This window comes from Suncus etruscus, chromosome 3, assembly GCF_024139225.1.
Source record: "Suncus etruscus isolate mSunEtr1 chromosome 3, mSunEtr1.pri.cur, whole genome shotgun sequence".
Lineage (NCBI taxonomy): Eukaryota > Metazoa > Chordata > Mammalia > Eulipotyphla > Soricidae > Suncus > Suncus etruscus.
In genome coordinates, this window is record NC_064850.1 from 44473430 (window position 1) to 44490886 (window position 17457).

The 17457-nt window shown below is 45.2% G+C and overlaps 1 protein-coding gene across 1 annotated transcript; it reads left to right on the forward strand.

Moving 5' to 3' along the window:
- Positions 1-1199: 1199 nt before the first annotated feature.
- Positions 1200-9663, forward strand: C4BPB (complement component 4 binding protein beta). Its single transcript, XM_049770754.1, has 6 exons — positions 1200-1539; positions 1986-2159; positions 3364-3540; positions 6971-7064; positions 8744-8858; positions 9346-9663. Exons 1-6 carry the CDS (start codon positions 1482-1484, stop codon positions 9487-9489), a joined length of 762 nt encoding a protein of 253 aa, XP_049626711.1. The 5' UTR covers positions 1200-1481; the 3' UTR covers positions 9490-9663.
- Positions 9664-17457: the final 7794 nt, after the last annotated feature.

Here is a 17457-nt window from a genome sequence, read left to right on the forward strand (position 1 = left end):
TGTCATCCAGTCCTGCTTTGTATTAGCTCAGTTAGCACAGTCTTGCTTTGTGTTACAGAGAGCAGAGAAAGGGAATGAAGGTCCAAGAAAGGCTGTTTTTACTCCAGGCTTATAGATAGTCAGGGGCAGCAGGTGGCAGGGAATGGCATCAGTTCTCACTGTGTCTGCCCATCACATTATTAGAATCTAAAGTTGTGAAGGACTTAGGTTTCGAGTACAGGTGGGAGGACATTTACCTCACACGTAGCCATGCAAGGTCCAATCCCCAGCCTCCCATATGGTCCTCTAAGCCCAACAGAAGTGATCCCTGAGCACAGAGCCAGGAGTGAGCCTTGAGCGCTGCTTCTGCTAGTTGAGGCTGAAAAACAAAAACAAAATTGTGTAGGACTCTAACTCATTCTCCCCACCAAAGTCCAAGTAATCAACAAGGCCTTAGTGGAGGGTTGTGTGTGAAATCACCTCACATGCCTTATTTCCAACTCCAGGTGAATGGGTATGAAGCAGGGTAGCTGAGAAGAATTAATAAGCCATGCCAGTCTGAAGAGAATCATGAAGTCGGTTGGTTCTCATTGCATGGTCCCACTTAGTGCCCTAAGCCAAATGGAAGCCTCTTTATTTACCAACCAGGAGGGGTATGGTCGAGTGAGTGGCAAAAGTACCTATGTCAAACTACTCCAGTCTAGATGGACATTTACATATCAAAGGGATAGGTGAAAAGGAAAGAGGAAGTTGGGGGAATGCCTTTGTTTTGGGTAAAAGTAAGGTGTGATCTAACAGCCCTGAAAGAGCACCAAAAGCCCATTGCTTCAATTCTACCAGTCTATCCTGTCTTCTCTCTTTGTCATCTGTTTTACTGGTCTCAGGAGCTAGGGCTGGCAGCCTGAACAGCCTAGTCAATGGGACAGTGTTGCTGTGGGACCTGGTGACTTTATGGAGCAGAGACCAGAAGGCTAAGCTGTTCCTTGGCATCAAGCTCTGGCTGGAGGAAAACCAAGAAGTCTTGGATGGAGAAGCTGGGGTGGAGCACTCAGATAAGGGTCCCTCTGGGAAAGTGCTCAGGCCTTCCTGTCTCTAGAACCTGAACATTGAAGAGAGTTACGGAAAGTGCACTATAACCAGACAAATATTAACAAAGGGGAGGTCATTGGAGAGCTCCTGGGGTGGCAGTTTTGCCCTCTCGTTCAAAGGGGCTAGTCTCTGGTTTGCACAAGAAAACCTGGGCAGTTTCTGAAACCAAATTTCCTCTGACAGTTGGTTTCGTTTTCTTGTAAAGTTCCTCTTGCAGCAACTTTCGAAGGGCAGCTTTTCCTGTTGAATGTGGTTTTTTTTTGTTTTTGCTTTAAAAGTTTTGGGCATAAAAGTGTAGGAGGGAAGTGATTTTCAGTCTTGAACAATTTTAGAAGATTGATTTTTGTCTAGGTACATTAGATATGTAGCTATGCTAGAATACTGCCAGCCTGGGTCAAGTAATTAATGCCAAGATGAATTGTTGGTGTATACATGCTCTTCTGCTTATGTGGCTGACTTCTACCTCCCATGGTTTGTATGTTTTTATTTATTAACCTCAGTACTTGATTTAGAACTTTAATTCAATTTAACTGAATGAAAGGTATGTCCTTTATTGAAAAACTAACTTTTGTAGCTTAGTGCTCTAACCACCACTGGGATTTGAGAATTCTTTACTGATGATTTTACTCTATGAATTGTGTGTTTACCTGCTTTTTTTCCTGTCTGGGGATAAAAATGGTGCCAATGTAGCAATCATGAGCAGTCTGGTTGACTCTAAGCCCCCAAAATGGTTTCTTTAGGAACTGATGAATAAACTTGAGTAAAATCCCTGTTATTCTTTTGAAAATAATTTGATGGGAATTCTGCAAAGGGAGGAATGAAGTTTCTCATGACTGTGGACAAGTTCCAGAAGGCAGGGTTAACAGTACAAGAAAGGACAGTCTCATAGCGAAGGAAAACTTTCTTTTTTCTTTTAGAAATGAGTTGCCCAGAGCTCCCCTCTGTGAACTATAGCATTTTCATTGGTGTGGAGGATGAAGAATACCATATGGGAACTTTCATCTGTGTGAAGGGTTACCATCTTGTGGGCCAGAAAGACCTTTCGTGCCAGGCCTCCAATGAGTGGGATGCCCCCACGCCCACGTGCCATGGTAAGGGACCCTCCTTCAGCCCTGTCCACTTTCTCAGTCCCCATCTTCTGGGAACTAACCTTTCACTGTCTGTGAGGGACCCTTTCTCGCCCTCGGTGGCCCATGTGAAGAGCTCCCTCTTAGAAGGAGCTGCTCTGATTGGTATTTATTTGGCCAATCTGGTTGAATCCAATAGAACGATAGAGCGTTGCTGAAGTAGATACAATGATAGATTCTATTACTCTACATAATTAGAGTTTCTTCATAGATCAAGCTATTTTAGGAAAGTGTTGTTTCAGGACCCACTGCTTTAAAATGTTAGATGATTAAAAATCATAATCAAAAGACAGAGGGAATGAACCAAGTTCATAACCTCTATATTGACTTTTAACAATGAACAGCACACACTAAGACAGAGTCTATGACAGGGTTCCTCAGAGTGGTTTGCATACAGGAATTGAATGAACAAGCTGAAAACAGAGAAGTTAGGGTCCAACAGGAAGGGTTCTGACTCTTCACCATATTGGTACGAATATTGGAAAAACTTTAGGAATTGTATAAAGCTTTCCAGGTGACCCAAATAAAAAGGGAAGTTTGAGAACCCCAGATATGCACTCTCACTTCTTACCTTGAAGCTAATGCATCATATGTCTTTCTATGATGTAAAGATACTTTCCAAGATCTAATAACTCTCGAATGGGGAAGTTTCTGTTCTCAGTTGACAAATGTGATAACTAATATCTGAAGGATTTACTTAAGTCCACGAGTTTTCTCCTCTATCTTCTGTGCTGCAGAGAGCACACACAGCTCATATCTGCTTTCTCCTGAGTGTTTCTGAGAATATCTACATTGGCTTTCCCTTAACACTGCCTTCAGTGCGCTCGCCTTTTCCCCATGTAACCAGTCTGTGTCCTCTGCATCTCTTCTTTCTCTCACTTGGGAAAGCAAACCCAAACAGTAAAATGATGAGTCATGTGTCTTTCTAGCTGCATGCATACTGGAGAAGTTTGAGCCCTGCTTAGCAGAAAGAGGAACCACTGTCAGTAATTCCCAGGCATATGTGTAGATGATCGCTGGCCAGTTCCAGCCAACTGTTGGTCACTCTGCACATAACATACTCAGGCGCTATCTTTCTCACCCTCTATGATCATGGCTTGTTTGGGTTTCAGACATTCATCTTTACAAGGAAGCCTGAGGAACAGGCCCTGTCTATTTTCTTCCCCAGTGGGCCACTGTCCTGACCTTGTGCTAGAGAATGGTGAGTCCAGTTCCCAAAAGCCTGCACAAGAGAATGATACAGTCATCTTCAAGTGCCAGGACAATTACGTTCTCAAGGGCAGCAACTGGAGCAAGTGCCAAGAGGACCACATGTGGACACCCTCTCCTCCTGTCTGCAAATCCAGTGAGTAGAGTCCCTTAATCATGCCCTGATCATCACACCCCCAGCAGGCAGGAAGCAAGTGAGGCTCTGAGATCAGCCTCAGCTACTCAATAGACCAAGCATAAGCTTTGCATGAAAGATCCCAGGCCAGCTTCCCACCACAGCACAGTCCCTAGGCCTAGGGTAAACAAGAAGCTCTGGGATGAGAGTAGCTCAAGAGCACAGCAGTTGTGGCCAAAGAAAATAAATCAATAAAAAATAAAAAGAGATGGGGCTGGAATAGTGGTGCAAGTGGTAGGGCTTTTGCTTTGCAAGCACTGACCTAGGACAGACCTTGGTTTGATTCCCCGGCGTCCCATATGGTCCCCCAAGCCAGGAGCAATTTCTGAGTGCATAGCCAGGAGTAACTCCTGAGCATCACCAGGTGTGGCTCAAAAACCAAAAATAAAAATAAAAAGAGAGAAAGACATCCCATTGAGATGAACACACAAGTCCTTTGCCTTTTTTCTTTCTCAACTGGCATTCCTGTCCTGCCGTCTCTAGATTTTAAGGTCGTGGACTCAAGTGGCAAAGAACACTCCTTGTACATAAAAGGGCCTGTTCTTCATCTCTCACATCATCTCTCATCTCAGGAATCACTGGGTGCGATCCCCATAACAATGACAAAATTTTTCTTTACAGCATGACTTAAAGTTTTTATTAGAAAAATGCAACAAGGGTCGGCGAGGTGATGCTAGAGGTAAGGTGTCTGCCTTGCAAGCGCTAGCCAAGGAAGGACCATGGTTTGATCCCACAGTGTCCCATATGGTCCCCCCAAACCAGGGGCAATTTCTGAGCACATAGCCAGGAGTAACTCCTGAGCATCAAATGAGTGTGGCCCCCCCAAAAAAATTAGAAAAAAAATGCAACAAAATGGTTTGGTGGTGGTGGTGAACCTTAACTCATTTCTGACAAAATGATCTAAATTAATGGTATACCATTCTTCTACCATTACACCTCATAGATCTCTGAGAAATTAGCTGCCTATTTCATACATTTTCTTACATTTATGGGGATAGTTTAAACCAACAAATACACACACAGACCCACATACATATTTATGTAAAAATGGAATATGGGGCCGGAACAATAGCATAGCTGGTAGGACATTTGCCTTGCATATCACCAACCCAGGTTCAATTTCCAGCATCCCACATGGTTCCCTGAGCCTGCCAAGAGTAACTTCTGAGTGCAGAGCCAGGAGTAACTTTTGAGTGCAGAGCCAGGAGTAACTTTTGAGTGCAGAGCCAGGAGTAAGCCCTGAGTGCTGCCAGATGTGGCCCCAAAACAAACAAACAAAAAAAGAAATATCGTTGGGGCCTGAGAGATAGTACAGTGAGTAGGGACTTGCCTTGCACCCTAAAGACCCAGGTTTGATCCCAGCATCCCTTATGGCCTTCTAAGCACTGCATGGAATGGCCCCTGAGCATAAAGCCAGGAGGAAGCTCTGAGCACTGCCAGGTGGGCCCAAGTCTCTCACTCCACAAAAATGGGATATTGACCCACATTTTAAAATTGCTTTTATAATATGACATTCTTCATGGGAAGTTTCTTTTTTTTTGGGGGGGGGGCACACCCAGTGGTGCTCAGGGGTTACTCCTGGCTCTGTGCTCAGAAATTGCTCCTGGCAGGCTCTGGGGACCACATCGGATGCTGGGGACTGAACTCTGGTCCGTCCCTGGTCGGTTACATGTAAGGCAAACACCATACTACTGTGCTAGCACTCTAGCCCAGATGTTTCTAAGATGTATAACCATCTCCACACTTTTTAGTAACTACATGTGATATGCCTTAGTTTATGTTCTGGTTAGGAGACCACACCCAGTGGTGGTGCTGGAGTCTAGTCCTGTCTCCTGGTGGTAGGCAGGGACCATGTGGTGCCAGGGTTCAAACAGAGCCTCCAGTTCACCTCCACTCAGCTCCATTGAGTCATCTCAAGCCCACATGTCTCATACTGAAGAACTGATTTTGTTTCTGCATTTTTGCTATTACAAGCAATGATAAGATTAGTGGTATGTCAATACCATGCATGTACACATTCCTAAATCTCTGCTGTTTCCATAGTATATATTTCCATAATAATTTTCAAAGTATCATTATATACAAAATATTCATAAGAACTTCAAGAATTCTGCTAAAGTTAATTTTTGATGTAAGATAAATATTTAAAATCAACCTTTTAGTACTAATTATTAGATGAAGGTTAAAATGTGAAAATAATTCCATTTATGAGCACTGTATGAAAATATATTGAACATAAAATAAAACTTGAAAAAAGAGAAAGATATACTATGATCCTAGGTGGGAAAAATTGGCCTTAATGTGCAATCCTGATCAGATTTTATTTAAATTATTTGTCATACTTTACTAAAATGATTTAATGAATAATTTATTTAAAAACTCACCTGGAAGGGCAAATTCTAGCACTGCTTGTTTCATCATTTAAAGGCTTTATAAAAGGGCAGTTTAGGAATAGCAAACACCATGGGCTGAGTTCAGACTTGAAGTGTACATGGCCCCTATTTGATCCACAGCACCTCAGGTCACACAGCCTCAACTGAGTGACCTTAAGTCGGCACACAGCTTATAACTCTCGTGAATCTATATGACTTACCAATGGGGTGTTTTTCACCAAAAGAAGATGATCACTGAGTCTCTTACTTACCTCTGGTGAGCTTCGGTCAGAGGCTTTCTCATGTGTCCGCCATGTGCTTCTCATTACATTTCCATGTTTTCAGTCCCATAGAAATGTCCTTCATTGCTCTCTCTGTTTTGTTACAGCCCTTCGCATATCTGAAGTTCCATGAGATGAACCTGGAATCAGATATCCACAGTTCCTACTGGCTTCTTTCTTAAAGGGTCATCCACTCCTGGGGCTTTACAGCTCCCTTTTATTGCCAAATAATATTTCACTCTTCTGTAGTTAATTCTGTCTTTGCCCATTCAAGCTGCATTCAAGTTTGAGTGAAAAGGCAGAGAGCTGCTGCCAACATCTGAATGAATCTAAGCATTCAGGTCCTTCAGGATACTAAGAAGCACACGGCCAGATTGTGTGACGAGAATATATTTAGAGCTAGGGATAAACTTGTGCAAGTTCCCCTTCACTCAGCACCTCCAGGCATGCTGCTCTGTCCAAGATCTGCTCTCCACTCCACCTGCCTTTTTTTTTTTTTTTAACCAGGCTCTCACATCATGTCAATTTGTTCCACCATACATCACAATCTATGGCGGCCCTATTTCCTTTCTTCTCTGCCATTTGTTGCTGCCTCTGCCTGTCTTGACCTCTCACCTGCACAACAGAAATTTCCTTCCTTCTAGCTCCTGCCCATCCAAAATTTCTCACATGGTTTCTACATCAGAACAAAGCTGGAGAGGGGTCTGTCCTGACAGTCATCTGACACCTGTTCCCCAGGAGACTGCAGCCCACCCCAGAAACCCAGCCATGGCTACTTTGTAGGACGAGATTTCAGTTCTGGATCTAGGATCACATATCACTGCAGAGAGAGGTAAGGGTGCAGCTTCTGAACTGCAGTTTGGCTGCACTGGTGGGTGATGCCCAGGAACCTGTGCCCTGACTCTATACAGCTTGGACCAGCTCCCAGATCTACTTCTCCATCACCAGGCATTCCATACCTCTGTCACAAGAAAAGGGCCACTTTGTTTCTCTGACAAGAAAAAAATATTTATATATGTCTCTGAAGAAAACCCCCAAGAAAACCCAGGTCACAGGAATGCTCAGAATCGGACTATTATGAGCAGATCCTTGGCATGACTGGCCTGAGTCAGGCACCCAGTGACTGTCATAAGTCTCAGCTCTCCTGGCTTCAGTTTCTCTGGCTTTGCTCTATGGTAGGGTGCACCCAGGGCATGAGGCCCTCAGTAGCCTGTCCCTAAGATTTAGTTGGGAGACTTCAGGGCTGTTTAAAACATACTGTGTGTGAGTTCTCAGAGGACAGGTGCCTATTACATTTAATGAATAATAAAAATAATATTGCTTGGATCAGAGCAATAGTACAGCAGGAGGGCATTTGCCTGGTATGTGGCCTGACCAGGTTTGATCCTCTAGCCTGTGAGGAGTGATTCCTGAGCACAGATCCAGGAATAACCCCTAAGCATCACTGGATATGGCCCAAACACCAAACAAACCAAAGAACGAAGAAAAAAAAACAACAACAACAAACCTTTGCTCACCCCCTGAAGTTCAGAGTGTAACCCAACACAAGCAGACAATATCCTTCACGCCACATAAACTGAGATGCTTGTTTATTCACCCCAGAATATTGAGATGTACATACAGAGTTATACCTGGTGTACTGAACCCACACTTGCACACCCAGAAACTGACATACACAGTCACACTGGAACCCATATAACTTTGACTATGCAAAGAAAGGTGCCCATGAGGGGCTGGAGAGGGCACCAGGGGTGAGCTGTTTGCTTTGCAGATAATAGGACCAAATTCCCGAGATATACATTTGCAGACTCAGACACTGACACACAGAGTCATACCTGGCTGTCAACCCTTGACAAGAAGAAATGGCAGGATCATGACAAGATAAGGGTTTTTTGGAGACCAGGTTTAAGAGGAAAACAAGCAAGGCGGGGAAGCCTGTGGCCTTACAGCCAACCCATAGGCTGGGAAAGGGAGAAAGAGAGAGCTGAGGTTAGGATTAAGGCAAGGGGTCAGTCAGAGAGAGAACCAGAGAAAAGGAAAAGGTAGAAGAAACAGGACAATAGAAGTAGTGAGTCCAACCAACAGTTTTTCTATTAGTCTGACAGCAAACATCCAGAGAAGCCAATGTAGCAGGGGGGAGCAACCACAAGCCCCTTGCTCTAGGCAGTGGTCCTCAAACTATGGCCAGCGGGCCACATATTGTATTTGTATCTGTTTTGTTTCTTCATTGCAAAATAAGATATATGCAGTGTGCATAAGAATTTGTTCCTAAGTTTTGTTTTTACTATAGTCAGACCCTCCAATGGTCTGAGGGACAGTGAACTGGCCCCCTGTTTAAAAAGTTTGAGGACCCCTGCTAGAGTCAGGGGCTTATATTCCCAGGGGCAACTGCCCTAAACAGCCGTTCCAAGGGATCCCTTCTAATTTTTCAGCTCTTAGAGAGACAGACCCTCTTATGGCTGAACAGGGACCATAGGAGTCTGTGTAATCTAAGATTTTCCCCCTGTGCAGATACCACTTGGTGGGTGTGCAGCAACTACAGTGTGTGGATGGGGAGTGGAGCAGCACACATCCCTCCTGTGAACTAACCCCAGATCCTGTTTGGACGCCGCTGGAGCAGGCCCTGGTTAGTGTGAGCTTGTTCATTTCTGCTGTCTGTTCCCCTGAGAACCATGCCAGTGAGCATGTACACTGGTATGTCTAGAATTTGATCCAGGCCCATCTCTTTGTAAAGCTGAATCCCACTGTTGATTCACTGGTATCAGTAGATTTGCCCTTTCACTGTCATTGTTCTTGTGCTGTCCAGGGCACAGAAGGTCCTACTGAGACCAAGCAAAGCTTTGGAAAGTCACAGGCCTTGCTTGTGGTCCCAACCTGAGCTCTGAGCTCTATGCAGAACCTCTCTTAGTTTGTGCCTGGTGCATGCTTTTCTATGGCACTATGATCTAGCCAGATAACTGCGTAAGACTGAGACTCATATCCCATTTAAACTAGCCCTGTTCTGAGCCTGTTGAAGCCTAAAATGCTACTCACTAGCTCCCAAGCATGCAGTGGGCTCTCGGGGTTTAAGCTGTGACATAAAAGTAGACTTTTTTTTTTTTTTTCCTCTCCAGCTTGCTTTTCAGCAGAGTAAGGACCTTTGTGAAGCCATGAGGAATGTTACCCAAATATTAAAGGAAAACAATTTAGTGATGGAAGAACTGAAACATTTCCTGGAGATAAAGAAAACTGAGTTAAAGGCGAAACTATTGCTCTGATGGTGTAGCTAAGTGGCTTATGCAAAGAAAGATGCCCAAGAGAGGCTGGAGAGGGGCTCCAGGGGTGAGCTATTTGCTTTGCAGGTGACAGATCCCTCTGTAATCTCCAGCACAGCCAGGAGGGACCCCCGAGAACACTGCACATGGTCTTCCCTCTCTAGAAGAAGAAACATACCCCTGAATAAATGTTTCTCTTAGTTCTGAGACTGATTTCTTTTTTTCTTTTTTCTTTTTTTATTTGTTTTTGGGCCACACCCGGCAGTGCTCAGGTGTTACTCCTGGCTATCTGCTCAGAAATAGCTCCTGGCAGGCACGGGGGACCACATGGGATGCCGGGATTCAAACCAACCACCTTAGGTCCTGGATTGACTGCTTGCAAGGAAAACACCACTGTGCTATCTCTCCAGCCCCTGAGACCCATTTCTTATGGTTTCCTTGTTGAAGTGAGATGCAGCTTCCTATGAATAATTCGGAGTGTGAGAAGGACTAAGCATGTTGGCTCCTGCCTGAGACCAGTGGCAGCTGAGCACACCTTAGGGAGAGAAGAGCTCAAAATTCCAGAGAAGCCCCAGAAGGGTGGGGTGGGGGGGGGCGGCAAGGGGAACTAGAGCCTGGGGGAGGAACTGGGCTTCTGAGTTCTTTAAGGGACTATCACTGGAGACCCTGCCTGAGAGCTGCTGATACCAAGGTTCTTTGAGATGAGTATAAACCCACCCACTGCACTTCTCTGGGTGGCATAGACCGATTCTTGGTGTTCCTCTGAGAGTCAGTTTAGACCTGCCTTGGAGAATGCTAGTTGTGGGCTGTGTTCCTAGCACCTAACAGGGACCAGTAGTGAAACTCTCCCAATTCCACTTTTGAGGGTGAGCAGGAGGCCAACGGAGGAAATTCATCACTCCTGGGCCCCAGGAAAGCCTATTGACATTGGCACCATAGGCACTGGACCCTTCGGTGCCCAGTTCAGCCCAGCCCTGCAGGGTCAGAAGGTTCCAGGAAAGTTCCACTGCGTCTTGTAAAACCTCTTGTTTTTAATGAAAGAAGAAAGGAATCTTGGCATCAAAATTCTGTTATCTTTCATTTAGGGGAAATGGTTGGCAGGAGAAGGTTAGCAATTTCAACATGCTAGCAAAGGTGAGGGGTGTGTCTATCGGGTAATACTGGGCACTTTTTTTCTGCTGTTAATTATTTATGGAGTGAGTAGACAGGCCCCTCCTTTCATCCCCACTCAGCTGCCCATGACTGGCCAACCACTGGCATCTGGGATCCGAGAATTTTGGCAGCACAGTTACCTGCAGAGTGTGATTCCGAGAAGACTGGGCCCTGGGAGGTGAGGGTAGCTCTTCCTGGAGAGAGTCGTGGACCACACTAGACTCTTCCGTTTCCTCCACAGCTGCATCCAGGTCAGTGGACCCCTGAGGAAAGGTGGGGAGGAGGACTTTCTGGAAGGCCAAACCAGAGGGTTAGAAGGAAAGAGGCATTTGGGTGCTTTCTTCAAAGGCCTTTCCGGTTCTGCTTGGGGTATGGTGAAAATTGAGAAGCTTATTTACCTCTTCTCAGGCTCAGCTCTTTTATTTATTTATTTATTTATTTATTTATTTTAAAAATATATTTAAGCACCATGATTACACACATTTGTAGTTGGGTTTTAGTCATAAAAAAAGAACAACTCCCTTCACTAGTGCAACATTCCCACCACCAATGCCACCCATCTATGTCCCTATCCCCTCATCTCCTGCCTATATTCAAGACAGGCATTCTATTTCTCTCACTCATTACCATTGTCATGATAGTTGTTAGTGTAGTTATTTCTCTAACTTCACTCACCACTATTTGTGGTGTCAGATTTTTTTTTTTAATAAATGGAGTATGGGGTAATAATGCCCCAAAGTTTTCTCTAGCAGAGGGAGAATCTGGGCTTTCTAGTGCCCCTCAGATGACATTGCAAACATGGCACACATGTTGACTTTGGTTTCTGAGGAATTCTCTTCTCTGGGGTTTTTTTTTTTTTTTTTGGTTTTTGGGCCACACCCGGTGACGCTCAGGGGTTACTCCTGGCTATGCTCTCAGAAGTCGCTCCTGGCTTGGGGGACCATATGGGACGCCGGGGGATCGAACCGCGGTCCGTCTCCTAGGCTAGCGCAGGTAAGGCAGGCACCTTACCTCGAGCGCCACCGCCCGGCCCCTCTTCTCTGGGGTTTTAAAAATGATTATATTACTGATGATATTTGATAATTATTGATGATATTATTGAACCATGAATGCATTCACTAGGGTGACCTTAGTTTTTGGTGAGTAGTTCCAGAATTCTAGACTTTAGGGACCAGAGGGGCTATCTAAGTCTTTTGGTTGTTATAAGAGGGTCTAAATTCAATGGTAATGTTTAGCAGTGAGAGATGGAGACACAGGAAGATGAAATAGCTCCAATAGGGTCTCAGAGTTGGACCATGGCATCACAGATCTAGAACTCAGGCCCATAAGCTGCTTCATCCCTATTTCTACATGAGGTCCACCAGGAGCCCAGGGAAGAATATGGAACTGTCCATATCCCAGCGGCCCCTGTAGCCACAGAACACCTTGAGAGCTAGAGAGGATCCATCTCTGGCCTCTGGCATCACACACATCAGTCTGGGCTCATGTAGTTCACTTGTAGTAGATGTGCTGGTCACAGTGCCAGGACAAAAGGTTGAATCAGCTCCTTTTCAGGTCTTCAAGGAACCTCTTCCAGAAGGGAAAAATAGAGTTGGGGTGGAGCACCAGGTAGTTGGGCTGGGGGCTGGGTAATTTTTACCTGTGGAAACTGAGGTACCAGAGGCCCTACACCTGGCAGGCAGCTGTTGATCATGTGACAGCATGTGTTTGGGATAGGTGAGCCTCTCTGAGAAGTGAAAGCAGAGGGCTCATGTGAGTGGGTAGAGTAGAGAGAAAGGAGAGAATTATGGGATGTGGTTACAGGGGTTGGGGCCTCTGTAAGAAATTGCTTTTCTGGAAATCAGTATTGAAGGTTCTTACAGGTGGAAGAAGATTTGTCAGGGGCCTAGCATAGGCAGGGTAGGGCAATGGAGAGCCCAGCACTGGTCTGTGGAGTGGGGAAGGAAGGCCTGAAGAGTCCCTGAAGATTCAGCACAGCCATCCAACAGGGCCACCAAGAGTGGAGTGCAAACTACGGAGCAAGATACAGAAATTCAGCTGCACATTGGAAAGAAAGACTTAACCTGATCTTTTAAAGGTGTTTTTGGCTGCCAGGACTGGAATAAGAATTACAAACAGTGAGCCAATGGCACCTTGCAGCTTGATGGATTGTAGGACTGAAATTGGTCAGGAACCTGCCACACTCATGCTCCTGACAACAAAGTCAAAACACAGGTGGTCACAGTGGTCAGTCAGATATTCTGGAAGGTTTCATCCACTTGTGCAGCCTGGGTGTTGCCCAGAGCCAAGTCGGGCCCTGGTCCCTCTGGTGTTTAGTTCCCAGTTTAGCCTGGGCTCTGAGGCTAAGAGACCCCAGGCAAGGTCTTCCCTCCTCAGAGAAGCAGAGCTAGTCTTGTCGGAGTCCACACACAGAGTCATGTGTTTCAGGTGGGCCATCTGTGTTGTGCATGGAACCTGGAGTACAGCTTTGACTCCTGCCAGCTAAGAGTCCTTGAACTCTGATCAGAGGAGGTGGATTGAAGGGCTGAGTGTATTTTGCATGTAGGAGGCCGAAGGTTTGGTCCCTGGCACTAAATGGTTACCTGAGTACTGCTAGGAGCAGCCCCTGAGCACAAAGCTTGGAGTAGCCTCTGAACACTGCCAGGTGTGCCTTAAAATAGAGCAACAAGAATCCTGAAGTTTGTGCCTTAAAAACAGCCATGATCCCTCCTCAAAAAAACACCCTAAGTGTAGAGACTGCACAAAAGAGCTGGTTTTCTGTGCAGTCTTACCAGGAACTTCTGGGGGGCAGATCTGATATTTCTCCAGCTCACTAAGTGTGGACAGGTGAGTAAGACTCCACTCCTGAGTTGGGAGATGGGAGCCTCAGATCAGAACCCTATTCTGAGGGCAGAGAGGAGAAAAAGCAGTATGGTGGGAGGTATTTGGTCACAGCTCAGACATGCTGGGGCAGAAGCACAACCCAGAGACACTGAGATCTCCCAGCTGGATGGTCCCTTCACCAGGTCAACTAGCCCAATCTATTCTTGGGTGCTCCATGGCCCTCATCATTGCCAGAGTGGCCTCAGCACATAGCTGGGGTTATCTATAGCCCCAAAGAACCCTGGCAGGGACCAAACATAGTCCAAACAACAAACCCCTGAAAAACAAACTACCAATTTGCTGTATATTTTTTAGAGTAATGCTAATTAATTAATTTTTTTTGTTTTTTGGGTCACATCTGGGGTGCTCAGGGGTTACTACTGGCTCTGCACTCAGAAATTGTTCCTGGCAGACTTGGGGGACCATATGGGATGCTGGAATTCGAACCACTGTCTGTCCTGGGTTGGCCCCTTGCAAGGCAAATACTCTTCCTCTGTGCTATCTCTCTGGCCCCCAGAAATGCTAAGTATGTTAAAAAAGCATATATTAATATATTTATATTATATACTTAATATATTTATATACTAAAAGTATATTAAGTATATTCAAAGATCACAGATATATTCTTTTGAAAACAATAAATACGGGGCCGGTGAGGTGGCACTAGAGGTAAGGTGCCTGCCTTGCAAGCGCTAGCCAAGGAAGGACAGTGGTTCGATCCCCTGGTGTCCCATATGGTCCCCCCAAGCCAGGGGCAATTTCTGAGAGCTTAGCCAGGAGTAATCCCTGAGCATCAAACAGGTGTGGCCCAAAAAACAAACAAACAAACAAACAAAAAAGAAAACAATAAATATGTTCTTTATAGTGGCATTTTAAGTATTTTGAGGGAGGGCTTTGGCCACACCCAGTGGTGCTGACTCCTGGCTCTGAGCTCAGGGATCTCTCCTGGTGGAGACACTGTAGGGTGCCAGAAATCGAACCTGGGTGAGCTTCATTCAGGCAAGATCCTTAATCTCAAAACTATCTCTCTGGATCTTAAGTATTTGTGTTCAATTTCTTAAAACTAAAGATTTATATTTGGGAATGTTTTCTAAATAGATTAAACTTGTGTGATTTTTTTGGTGACCATAATAACAGTTATAACAATTCATATGGAAAATTTTCACTTTATACTTTGATCCTCTTGACTTTTGTTTTGCTTTGGCATGACACATGACTGAGCTTAGGGCTCCTTCATTCTCTGCAATGATTTCTGTCAACCCCCCCTTCTCAGCTCAGTCCATGTGCCCCAAACAAAACCCCAAACAACAAAGGATACTTCTTGGAGCTGGAGACACAGTGAAGTGTGTCAAACACTTTTCTTGCACACAGCTGATGCCAGTTCCATCTCAAGGATCCCATATGGTTCCCTAAATCCTACCATGTATGACCCCTAAGCACAGATCCTTGAGCACCCCAGGTGATCCCTGAGAACCCCAGGTATGGCTCAAAAATAACATTTTTTTTTGGCCATACCCAGCAGTGCTCGGAAGATGCCAATGCTCAGGGTCAGTTGCATGCAAGGCAAATGCCCTCCCCTGTGTACTATCATTTATGTTTTACAACTTTGTTGTGGTTCTTTGATGGTTCTTTGTTCTCCCAAATTAGAATCTCTATACCCTTAAATATGGTGCATTGATTCCCCCATGTAGATTTTCTTTAAACTCTGTTTCCTGAAGACTATCTCCTGTAGTAGACACATTTTCTTCCTGCCGATGGAAGCAGTCTGGATCCTGCTTCTGTCCACTACCTCTGGGATCCCGGCACAAGATGGGGCCATGCCTGAGAGCTTGTTGTTTAAATATAAAATATAAAGTCCTAAGGTGGTGGGGTGAGGATTTTCTCGGCTAAGTCCAGCACCTGTAACTCCTTTCACCAGCAGGTCTGTAGATTTTAGGGGTAAGGACAGAGAAATGATCCACAGCAGTCAGATGAAGTTTCAGGAGTCAGCCAGTTTATTCCATTGCCCTAACCTCCTTGTGCGTTTCTCCACATGACTTCTAAGCTAAGATTTTCATGCAGCCTCTTTGAGCTGTCCTCCATCCATTCTAGCTGCATCTGCTCTCTCCCCACTCCCCCAGGCAATATCTTAATTACCAACTGCAGACCCATCCCAGTTGTGGTGGGTCTGACCATCCAGATAAGGTAATATAGAATTAGGGGGAGGGTAACAAGAGCTCTCCTCCCCTTGGCTGGTGTCTATTCCAGCCATAGTGCCAACGTGCTTGGATGAGAATGGATTCAGTGACACACTCTTCATTTTATGAGTTCTTTCACAGAAAAATGTCCTGGAGGCGCCGGGCTGTGCTTCCTCCCAGAGCCCCCAGAGTGGGCCCCTTCCAACAGGTCATCTGCTCCTTCCCAGGGCTGAAGCAACAACCTGGCCCAGCTCTGCTTCAACTGGCCCTGGTTGCCTCCCTGTTCACCACTGCTCTGGGTGAGTGAGTCTGGGGGGATTGGTTAGTGAACAGCAGCTAAGAAGATGTTCTGGTTACTTCTAAGACTATCAGGGATGATAAAGCTGGTGTAGAAATCTAATTCCAATAACAAAGAGTTTATATGAACAGGGATGTGACTTACTGAAGATTTGAAATTTAGGGGCATTAGTTGAAATTTAAGAAAAATTTGCTTTTTGGATAAAAAGACAGTTTTTTAGGTACTTTTGCATTTGAAATTTCAAGACAATCTGGCAGGGGCCGGAGAGATAAGGTAAGGCGTTTGCCTTTCATGGAGAAGGTCATCAGTTTGAATCCCGGCATCCATATGGTCCTCCGTGCCTGCCAGGAGCAATTTCTGAGCATTGAGCTAGGAGCATCCCCTGAGCATCCCTTGAGCACTGCCGGGTGTGACCCAATAACCACACACACACACACACACACAGATACACACACACAGACACACACACACATAAAGCAAAACAAAAAACAAAACAATCTGGCACCCAACTATGAGTTGCAATAACCTGTTTTTGTCTCTTAGTCTGCTAAGCATTTCTTCTGTTAAGGTTGGGTTCATGAGAACAGACAGTGGTCTGTCCTGAGCTCCTGGGATTCGATTCAGAACAGTTTTCATTCCAGCAAGAAAAACACTATTAGAAGCTTTATGTTCCCAGGCGAATTAATAAAATAAAAATGAATGTTTTGATGCAAGGAGCAGTTGATAATTACCAAAGGGCTGGGGTGTGTGGGTTGTCAAGGTCAAGTGCCCATGCCAGGTGGAGGAAGAAACTGGGTTTTTCAGGGTAAACCAGATGCCACTCACCTTTGTGCTCATCTGCAGAAACAAGCAGGAAGACTGTGAGGTATTGTGATGCACAGTTGCTTCTATAGAGATTTTCCAGGCTTCAAAACACAGAACTAAGCAAAAAAAAAAACATAAAAAATAAAAAATAAAAAAAAAATCGAACTACCATCAGTCCTGGATTGGCTGCATGCAAGGCAAACACCCTACTGCTGTGCTATCTCTGTGGCCCTGCAAAAAAGATTTTGATCTCAAAGACTCCATGCTTCCTCTTTCCTATCACTCAGTATTCTGAAAGCAGTGAAAATGTTGACTTAACAATGCCTTCTTCACCACTCAGCCACCATCTTCCTCCCCTGGGGAAACCAGTTTCCAGAGTATCACTGTTTTTTTTCCCCAGAGTGTTATGAAGTTTTTCTTGTGAGGTGGTTGCAGGACTTCTGGGTCTGAGCACATTCTCTGAGCCAGACCAGGTCTGCCTGGCAGACTTTCAGAAGGCATTTCAAATCAATAGAGAGGGAAGGGCAGATCTCCGTCCATTGTCATTGTCACAGATCCACGAACAAAGGTGAAGTGAGCTCATTGAACCGTGGAACACAGGGAGGGCATCTAGACCAGAGGAGGAAAGGATGGTGCTGCTGCAAAGCCCTGAGGCTGAAGCAGAAGCTGTGTGCCCTA

Bases quoted from the DNA above. Each gene is read 5' to 3' on its own strand.
- C4BPB (XM_049770754.1), top strand. From the start codon at position 1,482: ATGAATTGTTGGTGTATACATGCTCTTCTGCTTATGTGGCTGACTTCT. The intron at 1,540-1,985 runs GTTTGTATGTTT...TTTTTCTTTTAG, and splicing joins GCTGACTTCTACCTCCCATG to AAATGAGTTGCCCAGAGCTC. The intron at 7,065-8,743 runs GTAAGGGTGCAG...CCCCCTGTGCAG, and splicing joins ACATATCACTGCAGAGAGAG to ATACCACTTGGTGGGTGTGC.